The following is a 12,451-nucleotide window of genomic DNA, read 5'->3' as shown; positions in this document are numbered from 1 at the left end:
ACCTGGTAAGAAACAGTCCTACTGGACCTGGTAATAAACAGTCCTACTGGACCTGGTAATAAACAGTCCTACTGGACCTGGTAATAAACAGTCCTATGGGACCTGGTAATAAACAGTCCTACTGGACCTGGTAATAAACAAAGTCCTACTGGACCTGGTAATAAACAGTCCTACTGGACCTGGTAATAAACAGTCCTATGGTACCTGGTAATAAACAGTCCTACTGGACCTGGTAATAAACAGTCCTACTGGACCTGGTAATAAACAGTCCTATGGGACCTGGTAATAAACAATCCTACTGGACCTGGTAATAAACAGTCCTATGGGACCTGGTAATAAACAGTCCTACTGGACCTGGTAATAAACAGTCCTACTGGACCTGGTAATAAACAGTCCTATGGTACCTGGTAATAAACAGTCCTACTGGACCCGGTAATAAACAGTCCTACTGGACCTGGTAATAAACAGTCCTATGGGACCTGGTAATAAACAGTCCTATGGGACCTGGTAATAAGTCTCTTTATGAGAGCAAGTCGTACCAGTCGGGCTGCTCCTCCCTGGCCTTGTTAACATCTTTAGGGCCCAGAAGGTTCCTCCAGTGGTCCACAGCTCCCGTCCTGGCCAGGGCCAGAGCCAACACAGGACCGCTGTAACAGAAATACAGTCAACAGAGCCAACACAGGACCGCTGTAACAGAAATACAGTCAACAGAGCCAACACAGGACCGCTGTAACAGAAATACAGTCAACAGAGCCAACACAGAGCCAACACAGGACCACTGTAACAGAAATACAGTCAACAGAGCCAACACAGGACCACTGTAACAGAAATACAGTCAACAGAGCCAACACAGGACCACTGTAACAGAAATACAGTCAACAGAGCCAACACAGGACCACTGTAACAGAAATACAGTCAACAGAGCCAACACAGGACCACTGTAACAGAAATACAGTCAACAGAGCCAACACAGGACCGCTGTAACAGAAATACAGTCAACAGAGCCAACACAGGACCGCTGTAACAGAAATACAGTCAACAGAGACAACACAGGACTGCTGTAACAGAAATATAGTCAACAGAGCCAACACAGGACCGCTGTAACAGAAATACAGTCAACAGAGCCAACACAGGACCGCTGTAACAGAAATACAGTCAACAGAGCCAACACAGGACCGCTGTAACAGAAATACAGTCAACAGAGCCAACACAGGACCGCTGTAACAGAAATACAGTCAATAGGAATAACATAATAGAGACGAGTTAGACTAGGGGGGAATATTAGACTAGGGGGGAATATTAGACTAGGGGGGAATATTAGACTAGGGGGAATAATAGACTAGGGGGGAATAATAGACCAGGGGGAATAATAGACTAGAGAATAATAGACTAGGGGGAATACTAGACTAGAGAATAATAGACTAGGGGGGAATAATAGACTAGGGAGAATAAAAGACTAGAGAATATTAGACTAGGGGGAATACTAGACTAGGGGGAATAATAGACTAGGGGGAATAATATACCAGGGGGGAATAATATACCAGGGGGGAATAATAGACTAGGGGGGGATATTAGACTAGGGGGAATAATATACCAGGGGGGAATAATATACCAGGGGGAAATAATAGACTAGGGGGAATAATAGACTAGGGGGAATAATAGACTAGGGGGGAATACTAGACTAGGGGGAATAATAGACTAGGGGGAATAATAGACTAGGGGGAATACTAGACTAGGGGGAATAATAGACTAGGGGGGAATAATAGACTAGAGAATATTAGACTAGGGGGGAATAATAGACTGGGGGGAATAATAGACTAGGGGGGAATAATAGACTAGGGGGAATAATAGACTAGGGGGAATAATAGACTAGGGGGAATACTAGACTAGGGGGAATAATAGACTAGGGGGAATAATAGACTAGGGGGAATATTAGACTAGAGAATATTAGACTAGGGGGAATAATAGACTAGGGGGAATATTAGACTAGGGGGAATAATATACTAGGGGGAATAATAGACTAGGGGGAATACTAGACTATGGGGAATAATAGACTAGGGGGAATAATAGACTAGGGGGAATAATAGACTAGGGGGAATACTAGACTAGAGATTACTAGACTAGGGGGAATACTAGATCAGAGAATACTAGACTAGGGGGAATACTAGACTAGAGAATATTAGACTAGGGGGAATACTAGACTAGAGAATACTAGACTAGGGGGAATACTAGACTATAGAATACTAGACTAGGGGGAATACTAGACTAGAGAATACTAGACTAGGGGGAATAATAGACTAGGGGGAATACTAGACTAGAGAATAATAGACTAGGGGGGAATACTAGACTAGATAACATTAGACTAGGGGGAATAATAGACTAGGGGGAATACTAGACTAGATAATATTAGACTAGGGGGAATAATAGACATGGGGGGAATAATAGACTAGATAATATTAGACTAGGGGGAATAATAGACTAGGGGGGAATACTAGACTAGAGAATACTAGACTAGGGGGAATAATAGACTAGGGGGGAATAATAGACTAGATAATATTAGACTAGGGGGAATAATAGACTAGGGGGGAATAATAGACTAGATAATATTAGACTAGGGGGAATAATAGACTAGGGGGGAATACTAGACTAAATAATATTAGACTAGGGGGAATAATAGACTAGGGGGGAATACTAGACTAAATAATAATAGACTAGGGGGGAATAATAGACTAGATCATAATAGACTAGGGGGGAATAATAGACTAGATAATATTAGACTAGGGGGAATACTAGACTAGAGAATAATAGACTAGGGGGGAATACTAGACTAGAGAATACTAGAATAGGGGGTATAATAGACTAGGGGGAATAATAGACTAGGGGGAATGATAGACTAGGGGGGAATACTAGACTAGATAATATTAGACTAGGGGGAATAATAGACTAGGGGGGAATACTAGACTAGATAATATTAGACTAGGGGGAATAATAGACTAGGGGGGAATAATAGACTAGGGGGGAATAATAGACTAGATCATAATAGACTAGGGGGGAATACTAGACTAGATAATATTAGACTAGGGGGAATAATAGACTAGCGGGGAATACTAGACTAGATAATATTAGACTAGGGGGAATAATAGACTAGGGGGAATAATAGACTAGGGGGAATGATAGACTAGGGGGAATACTAGACTAGATAATATTAGACTAGGGGGGAATAATAGACTAGGGGGGAATACTAGACTAGATAATATTAGACTAGGGGGAATAATAGACTAGGGGGGAATAATAGACTAGATCATAATAGACTAGGGGGGAATAATAGACTAGGGGGGAATAATAGACTAGATCATAATAGACTAGGGGGAATAATAGACTAGGGGGGAATACTAGACTAGATAATATTAGACTAGGGGGAATAATAGACTAGGGGGGAATAATAGACTAGATCATAATAGACTAGGGGGAATAATAGACTAGGGGGGAATAATAGACTAGATAATATTAGACTAGGGGGAATAATAGACTAGCGGGGAATACTAGACTAGATAATATTAGACTAGGGGGAATAATAGACTAGGGGGAATAATAGACTAGGGGGAATGATAGACTAGGGGGGAATACTAGACTAGATAATATTAGACTAGGGGGAATAATAGACTAGCGGGGAATAGTAGACTAGATAATATTAGACTAGGGGGAATAATAGACTAGGGGGGAATAATAGACTAGATCATAATAGACTAGGGGGGAATAATAGACTAGGGGGGAATACTAGACTAGATCATAATAGACTAGGGGGGAATAATAGACTAGAGAATACTAGACTAGGGGGAATACTAGACTAGAGAATAATAGACTAGGGGGGAATACTAGACTAGATAATATTAGACTAGGGGGAATAATAGACTAGCGGGGAATAGTAGACTAGATAATATTAGACTAGGGGGAATACTAGACTAGGGGGAATAATAGACTAGGGGGGAATAATAGACTAGATCATAATAGACTAGGGGGGAATAATAGACTAGGGGGGAATAATAGACTAGGGGGGAATAATAGACTAGATCATAATAGACTAGGGGGGAATAATAGACTAGGGGGGAATAATAGACTAGGGGGGAATAATAGACTAGATCATAATAGACTAGGGGGGAATAATAGACTAGAGAATACTAGACTAGGGGGAATACTAGACTAGAGAATAATAGACTAGGGGGGAATAATAGACTAGAGAATACTAGACTAGAGAATAATAGACTAGAGAATACTAGACTAGGGGGAATACTAGACTAGAGAATAATAGACTAGGGGGGAATAATAGACTAGAGAATACTAGACTAGGGGGAATACTAGACTAGAGAATAATAGACTAGGGGGGAATAATAGACTAGAGAATACTAGACTAGAGAATAATAGACTAGAGAATACTAGACTAGGGGGAATACTAGACTAGAGAATACTAGACTAGGGGGAATAATAGACTAGGGGGAATAATAGACTAGGGGGGAATAATAGACTAGAGAATAATAGACTAGGGGGGAATAATAGACTAGAGAATAATAGACTAGGGGGAATAATAGACTGGGGGGAATAATAGACTAGGGGGAATAATAGACTAGGGGGGAATAATAGACTAGAGAATACTAGACTAGGGGGAATAATAGACTAGGGGGAATAATAGACTAGGGGGGAATAATAGACTAGAGAATACTAGACTAGGGGCAATACTAGACTAGAGAATACTAGACTAGGGGGAATACTAGACTAGAGAATAATAGACTAGGGGGAATAATAGACTAGGGGGAACAATAGACTAGGGGGGAATAATAGACTAGAGAATACTAGACTAGGGGGAATACTAGACTAGAGAATACTAGACTAGGGGGAATAATAGACTAGGGGGAATAATAGACTAGGGGGGAATAATAGACTAGAGAATACTAGACTAGGGGGAATACTAGACTAGAGAATAATAGACTAGGGGGGAATAATAGACTAGAGAATACTAGACTAGGGGCAATACTAGACTAGAGAATACTAGACTAGGGGGAATACTAGACTAGAGAATACTAGACTAGGGGGAATACTAGACTAGAGAATACTAGACTAGGGGCAATACTAGACTAGAGAATACTAGACTAGGGGGAATACTAGACTAGAGAATACTAGACTAGGGGGAATACTAGACTAGAGAATAATAGACTAGGGGGAATACTAGACTAGGGGGAATACTAGACTAGAGAATAATAGACTAGGGGGAATACTAGACTAGATAACATTAGACTAGGGGGAATAATAGACTAGGGGGGAATACTAGACTAGATAATATTAGACTAGGGGGAATAATAGACTAGGGGGGAATAATAGACTAGATAATATTAGACTTGGGGGAATAATAGACTAGGGGGGAATAATAGACTAGGGGGAATAATAGACTAGATCATAATAGACTAGGGGGAATAATAGACTAGAGAATAATAGACTAGATAATATTAGACTAGGGGGGAATAATAGACTAGGGGGGAATACTAGACTAAATAATATTAGACTAGGGGGAATAATAGACTAGGGGGGAATAATAGACTAGATAATATTAGACTTGGGGGAATAATAGACTAGGGGGGAATACTAGACTAAATAATATTAGACTAGGGGGAATAATAGACTAGGGGGGAATAATAGACTAGATAATATTAGACTTGGGGGAATAATAGACTAGGGGGGAATACTAGACTAAATAATATTAGACTAGGGGGAATAATAGACTAGGGGGGAATAATAGACTAGATAATAATAGACTAGGGGGAATAATAGACTAGGGGGGAATAATAGACTAGGGGGGAATAATAGACTAGGGGGAATAATAGACTAGGGGGGAATAATAGACTAGGGGGAATAATAGACTAGATAATAATAGACTAGGGGGAATAATAGACTAGGGGGGAATAATAGACTAGATCATAATAGACTAGATAATAATAGACTAGGGGGAATAATAGACTAGGGGGGAATAATAGACTAGGGGGGAATAATAGACTAGGGGGAATAATAGACTAGATAATAATAGACTAGGGGGAATAATAGACTAGGGGGAATAATAGACTAGGGGGGAATAATAGACTAGATAATATTAGACTAGGGGGAATAATAGACTAGGGGGGAATAATAGACTAGATAATATTAGACTAGGGGGGAATAATAGACTAGGGGGGAATAATAGACTAGATAATATTAGACTAGGGGGAATAATAGACTAGGGGGGAATAATAGACTAGATAACATTAGACTAGGGGGAATAATAGACTAGGGGGAATAATAGACTAGGGGGAATGATAGACTAGGGGGGAATAATAGACTAGGGGGAATAATAGACTAGGGGGAATAATAGACTAGGGGGGAATAATAGACTAGGGGGGAATAATAGACTAGATAACATTAGACTAGGGGGAATAATAGACTAGGGGGAATAATAGACTAGGGGGAATAATAGACTAGGGGGAATAATAGACTAGGGGGAATAATAGACTAGGGGGAATAATAGACTAGGGGGAATAATAGACTAGGGGGAATAATAGACTAGGGGGGAATAATAGACTAGGGGGGAATAATAGACTAGATAACATTAGACTAGGGGGAATAATAGACTAGGGGGAATAATAGACTAGGGGGAATAATAGACTAGGGGGAATAATAGACTAGGGGGAATAATAGACTAGGGGGAATAATAGACTAGGGGGAATAATAGACTAGGGGGAATAATAGACTAGGGGGAATAATAGACTAGGGGGAATAATAGACTAGGGGGGAATAATAGACTAGGGGGAATAATAGACTAGGGGGAATAATAGACTAGGGGGAATAATAGACTAGATCATAATAGACTAGGGGGAATAATAGACTAGGGGGAATAATAGACTAGGGGGGAATAATAGACTAGATAACATTAGACTAGGGGGAATAATAGACTAGGGGGGAATAATAGACTAGATAACATTAGACTAGGGGGAATAATAGACTAGGGGGAATAATAGACTAGGGGGAATAATAGACTAGGGGGAATACTAGACTAGGGGGAATAATAGACTAGGGGGAATAATAGACTAGGGGGGAATAATAGACTAGGGGGGAATAATAGACTAGATCATAATAGACTAGGGGGAAATACTAGACTAGATAACATTAGACTAGGGGGAATACTAGACTAGGGGGAATAATAGACTAGGGGGAATAATAGACTAGGGGGGAATAATAGACTAGGGGGGAATAATAGACTAGATAATATTAGACTAGGGGGAATAATAGGGATGAGATCTTATAAAGACCACTGATTTTGTGTGAGTGCCAAATTGTTTTTTGATTTGTCTTCTTGCTTTGATATTGTAGTTCTCTTGTGCTTCATTTGTCAGATGGTTACCTGGTCATGTTGTGCAGTAGGGCAGGGAAGTAGTCCTGGTCAACATGTCGTTTGTAGAACCGTCTGGCCTGTTCCTCTGTTAATATCACCTCTCTCTGGAGAGACACAGTGAAGCCAGCCTCATGGATACGAGACCAGATCTCATCTGGAACAGAAACCCATACTGAACCATCCTCATGGAGACCAGATCAGATCTCATCTGGAACAGAAACCCATACTGAACCAGCCTCATGGACACGAGACCAGATCTCATCTGGAACAGAAACCCATACTGAACCAGCCTCAAGGAGACCAGACCAGATCTAGAATAGAAAACCATACTGCACCAGCCTCATGGAGACCAGACCAGATCTAGAATAGAAAACCCATACTGAACCAGCCTCATGGAGACCAGACCAGATCTAGAATAGAAAACCATACTGAACCAGCCTCAGAACAGAACAGAATACTTTAGAAAAGGTCATCAAAATGATGCTTGACTAATGACTATTTCTGATATTTCTTTCAGTTGTCAGAAAAACATTTTGAGGGATCGCTAATAAATGTCTAAACGGTGTGAGGATGAAACCGTGAAAATCTCAGAACGCAAATGACTTCTTCACTGCATACAGCCCTGTGATGCTGTTAAGCTGATTTTAGAAACAGACGTGTGTTGTGTACAGTAATTGGCACGCGCCCACCTTTGCTCTCCCTGGAGAGGTTGGGTCGGATGAGAGCCAGTGTCCTCTCCACTTGCCCTTCCTCCTCGTGCTGCTCTGCCCGGGAAGAAGTCCTGAAGCTGGGGAAGAAGAAGGCCAGCTCCCTCCTAGCCTGATGGCTGTCGTCACTACCGTGGAGCGAGTTGAACAGGGTTTCACTGCCATACTGGGCACGTAGGCTAGGGGAGGGAGGAGGGAGGCGGAAGGGAGGGAGGAGAGGAGGGGAAGGAGTGAGAGGAGACAGAGGAGGTGAGAGGAAGGTATGGAGGAAGGGAGAGAAGAGAGAGATGGAGAGGATGGGAAGGGAGAGGTTTAAAGAGGGGAGAGAAAAGGGAGGAGGAGAGAAGAGGGAGGAGGAGAGGGTAGAGGAAGGGAAGGGAAGGAAAATAGGAGGACAGATGGTTACTCTGCTGGTGACCAGTGAGGATAGTTAGGAGAGGAACGTTGCCTTGGGTGTGTCTGTTCTGTTGGAGCAACAATCTGTGTAGATACATGCTATCTTCATTCAGTCAAGTGAATGTCCACACAGCCCTCAAACTAAGCATGTATGTGTTGTACACAGATACATACCACTATTAGAAATTAAAAACCCTCAAATGTTTGTACTGAAAATATGTTACTTTAATATTATGATCATTGAGTATTGTGCCCGTGTCCTGTTCCTGTATAAATACTGTGTTTCTGGATTAGGACTGTGTTTCTGGATTAGGGCCGTGTTTCTGGATTAGGACCGTGTTTCTGGATTAGGGCCGTGTTTCTGGATTAGGACCGTGTTTCTGGATTAGGACCGTGTTTCTGGATTAGGGCCGTGTTTCTGGATTAGGACCGTGTTTCTGGATTAGGACCGTGTTTCTGGATTAGGGCCGTGTTTCTGGATTAGGACCGTGTTTCTGGATTAGGGCCGTGTTTCTGGATTAGGGCCGTGTTTCTGGATTAGGACCGTGTTTCTGGATTAGGACCGTGTTTCTGGATTAGGGCCGTGTTTCTGGATTAGGGCCGTGTTTCTGGATTAGGGCCGTGTTTCTGGGATTAGGGCCGTGTTTCTGGATTAGGGCCGTGTTTCTGGATTAGGGCCGTGTTTCTGGATTAGGGCCGTGTTTCTGGATTAGGGCCGTGTTTCTGGATTAGGACCGTGTTTCTGGATTAGGGCCGTGTTTCTGGATTAGGACCGTGTTTCTGGATTAGGACCGTGTTTCTGGATTAGGGCCGTGTTTCTGGATTAGGGCCGTGTTTCTGGATTAGGACCGTGTTTCTGGATTAGGACCGTGTTTCTGGATTAGGAGTCTGTTTCTGGATTAGGAGTCTGTTTCTGGATTAGGAGTCTGTTTCTGGATTAGGAGTCATATTTTTAACTGTACCTCTCAGGTTTATCCCTCCTGGCTTCCTCTGTGTCTGCTGGACCAATGAACTCCCTCCATGCTGGCACCACATTACCTGACCCCTCCCTCTGAGAGACCACCAGGATGTGAGAGGGGCCACTGGACATGAACTGGATCAGGTCTTCAAAACAGGCCTAGGAACACACAGGTAAGAGTGATGGGCATTCCCAGTATTTTCAGTGAGACAGATCTTTTAGCTCCTTTCACCTAAAAGAGACGTTTGGCTCCCAAAAGACTCTCTGTTCAATTCTGGTAGAAATCTACTGACCTCTCCTACTTAGTTCTGGTAGAAATCTACTGACCTCTCCTACTTAGTTCTGGTAGAAATCTACTGACCTCTCCTACTTTGTTCTGGTAGAAATCTCGTGCTTCAGAGTCGCTCAGCGTTCTCTCCTCGTGGGCTAGGATCTCAAACCCGGCATCCTGAATCTTCATGATAATCTCACTAGTTTTGCCATGAGCCACAGCGTTTGGTTTGATGATGGCCACCGTGTATGATTTACTGTCTGGAACGACAGACAGAGAGTCACTGTAAAACACTGGTTAAAGTTGACGGAAAATTAACACATGACACATGTAAGGTGAATGAGTAGCTACAGTACCAAGCGTATCTTCATCACTTTGATCCTCCTCCTCGTCTTCATCTATCAAACCTTCATCTTTCACCTGAACAACACAGAATAGCAAAGAGTGTATCCTACAGGTCAGTCCTTTTTAAACTCTCAAGCAATCAGCATGTATGAATATTTGAGTGTACCTTGCTGTTTGTAAGTGCATGTGTGTGTTTGTGTGTGTGTGTGTGTGTGTGTGTCGGTTTTGACTCACCACTCTGCGTTCCCCTCCCTCCTCCAGGACAGTCTTCTCTCTGGCCAGTTCCTCCAACACCATCCTCTGGAGGACAGGAGCGTTAGCCCCCCGCAGCACTGAGACCATCTCCCCCCCCTGAGCCAGATACAGAGGTTTGGGTCACCATCCTCTAGAAGATAGGAGCGTAAGCCAGCCCCCCCCCCCCCCCCCCAGAGACATTTCAAGCTGTGGTTGAGTTTATCTTAATCTGCTTCAGACAGAACACTACTTGTATATTTGTATAGACTGTAGCTGAACAGGTCTTGATATGATAAAAATGAATGAATGGTGAAAGTAACACAGAGATGCATCCACCGACACACAGAACATCTACAGACCTGCACAATTCCAGATCAACACTTTTGGGGAAAGAAGTAGAGAGAGAAATAGAGAGAGAAATAGAGAAATAAATAGAGAGAGAGAGAGAGAGAGAGAGAGAGAGAGAGAGACAGAGAGAGAGAGAGAGAGAGAAATAGATAAATAAATAGAGAGAGAGAGAGAGAGAGAGAGGGGGGGGGGAGAGAGAGAGAGAGAGAGAGAGAGAGAGACAGAGAGAAACAGAGAGAGAGAGGGAGAGAGAGAGAGAGAGAGAGAGAGAGAGAGAGAGAGATCAGGACTTACCCCATAGAACAGGAAGGTGGGCTCACACTTCCCCCTGTACCTTTCTAGAGCATCGATACTGTCAGCTTTTGCCTGCAAGAAAAACCAGTTCAATTTAAACAAAAGCCTTTTTTTTATATAATGTTTTCAGAAATGTAATTCTAGATTGAAGGATATTTGTCTGTTGTATTTACTGTGGCAAAATGTAACAAGTCATCTCCCAGTTCATTTTTGATCTTCCTCAGTAAGCTGACAACAGCTCGGCATGGACCACACCATTGCTGGTACACATCTACAACTGAAGGAGACAGAGACACAGGACAGGAAGTAAACGCTATGTCGGCACATCCTGCAGTAAGCAGCATGAACACATGGGGGCAGCAGCATGCAGTGGATGTGAATGATTCATTCCTCTATGAATAAACCGAGTAAGACGTACGTTTTCAATGCAATAATGAAACAAGTCACAACATACAGCCAGAGTGAATCGGCTACACGTAAGTAAGAAAACGTAATATGCAACAAAACACATAATTCTTGCAACAAAACACATAATTCTTACCTGTTAAACCTTTAGTTGCAAGCATCTCATCCCATTGCTCTTGGTTTGCGACAGACGCCTGGAGAAAGTAGTACCAGAACAGCAGTGTTAGCAAACGTTACAGTCTGATCGCACTGCCTTTCACACCCAACTTGGATCTCTGATATAAAAAGGTATGTTTGACCGACTGACCTGCAAGCTGACTTCTTTCTTTTTGCCAGCCATCTTATTAATGTACCATCTGAGAACACGATTCTTTTTAAAACAAAAAATCTCCAAACGTCATTTGCAAGCAAAAACACAAAAAAAGTATTTGGAAGTTGAGTTGAGAGGGGTAACTTCCCAGACTATTGAACGAGTTAACTCTACCAGCTCTAGTGCCACAGCTTGTTTGCCTTCTCGTTGCTGAGCAACGCTCTTCTTCAAGGCATCTATGGACTCGCCACCGAGCGGCGCCACAACCTGCTATCAGAGGATTTTGGTTTGAGTTACAAGATTTAATTTTATAAGAAACAACTATTAATGTTCATTTGAACGACTCTGATATTATGTTTTATTTTGAACCAAATGATATGGACCCTGATTTAACTTTCATTGTTCATTTGTTTATCTTTCATGGAAGATTCTTTGTCCATAAAATGAAGTGGGCGCAGAACAAACCCATCTTCACATTATTTAATATAATTGAAATATTATTTTGAAATGATCAGTAAATGTAAAAACTAAAAAGAAATACACACCATAAAAGTATTTAACAAATAGAAAATGAATCTTGATATGTAAAACCCCTGTCTGTTAGGTTTATGTACTCTTGTTTGTAGATTTATGTTTTTTTGTATTTGTTGTGTTCATAATAAAAATAAAATAAAAATAAAATACAAAATCAATACAACAATCTATTTTAAAAAACCCTGCTATTATCTCTGTGTGTCTCTGCAGCCAATACAATTTAGCTAGTTATCACAGT

At 41.8% G+C, this 12,451-nt stretch overlaps 1 protein-coding gene across 2 annotated transcripts in view; it reads right to left on the bottom strand.

The window, feature by feature from the left end:
- The window catches only part of nme9 (NME/NM23 family member 9), a 30,008-nt gene extending 18,118 nt beyond the window's left edge, over positions 1-11,890 (bottom strand). For both annotated transcript variants that reach the window (XR_005038958.1, XM_036959526.1), the window contains exons 1-11: positions 11,677-11,890; positions 11,506-11,563; positions 11,138-11,241; positions 10,965-11,036; positions 10,323-10,439; positions 10,100-10,163; positions 9,834-10,003; positions 9,477-9,631; positions 8,101-8,297; positions 7,421-7,565; positions 540-647 (exon numbers count right to left, since the gene is read on the bottom strand). Coding sequence is in view for 1 of the 2 variants with exons in the window: in XM_036959526.1 (XP_036815421.1) it covers positions 540-647; positions 7,421-7,565; positions 8,101-8,297; positions 9,477-9,631; positions 9,834-10,003; positions 10,100-10,163; positions 10,323-10,439; positions 10,965-11,036; positions 11,138-11,241; positions 11,506-11,563; positions 11,677-11,709 (1,223 nt within the window). In the remaining variant the exon portion in view is untranslated. The remainder of the gene's footprint in view (positions 1-539; positions 648-7,420; positions 7,566-8,100; positions 8,298-9,476; positions 9,632-9,833; positions 10,004-10,099; positions 10,164-10,322; positions 10,440-10,964; positions 11,037-11,137; positions 11,242-11,505; positions 11,564-11,676) is intronic.
- Positions 11,891-12,451: the final 561 nt, after the last annotated feature.

Source organism: Oncorhynchus mykiss, chromosome 22, assembly GCF_013265735.2.
Source record: "Oncorhynchus mykiss isolate Arlee chromosome 22, USDA_OmykA_1.1, whole genome shotgun sequence".
NCBI classification, from domain to species: Eukaryota; Metazoa; Chordata; class Actinopteri; order Salmoniformes; family Salmonidae; genus Oncorhynchus; species Oncorhynchus mykiss.
Note: the sequence above shows the minus strand (reverse complement) of the source record. Positions and strands in the feature narration are given on the sequence as shown.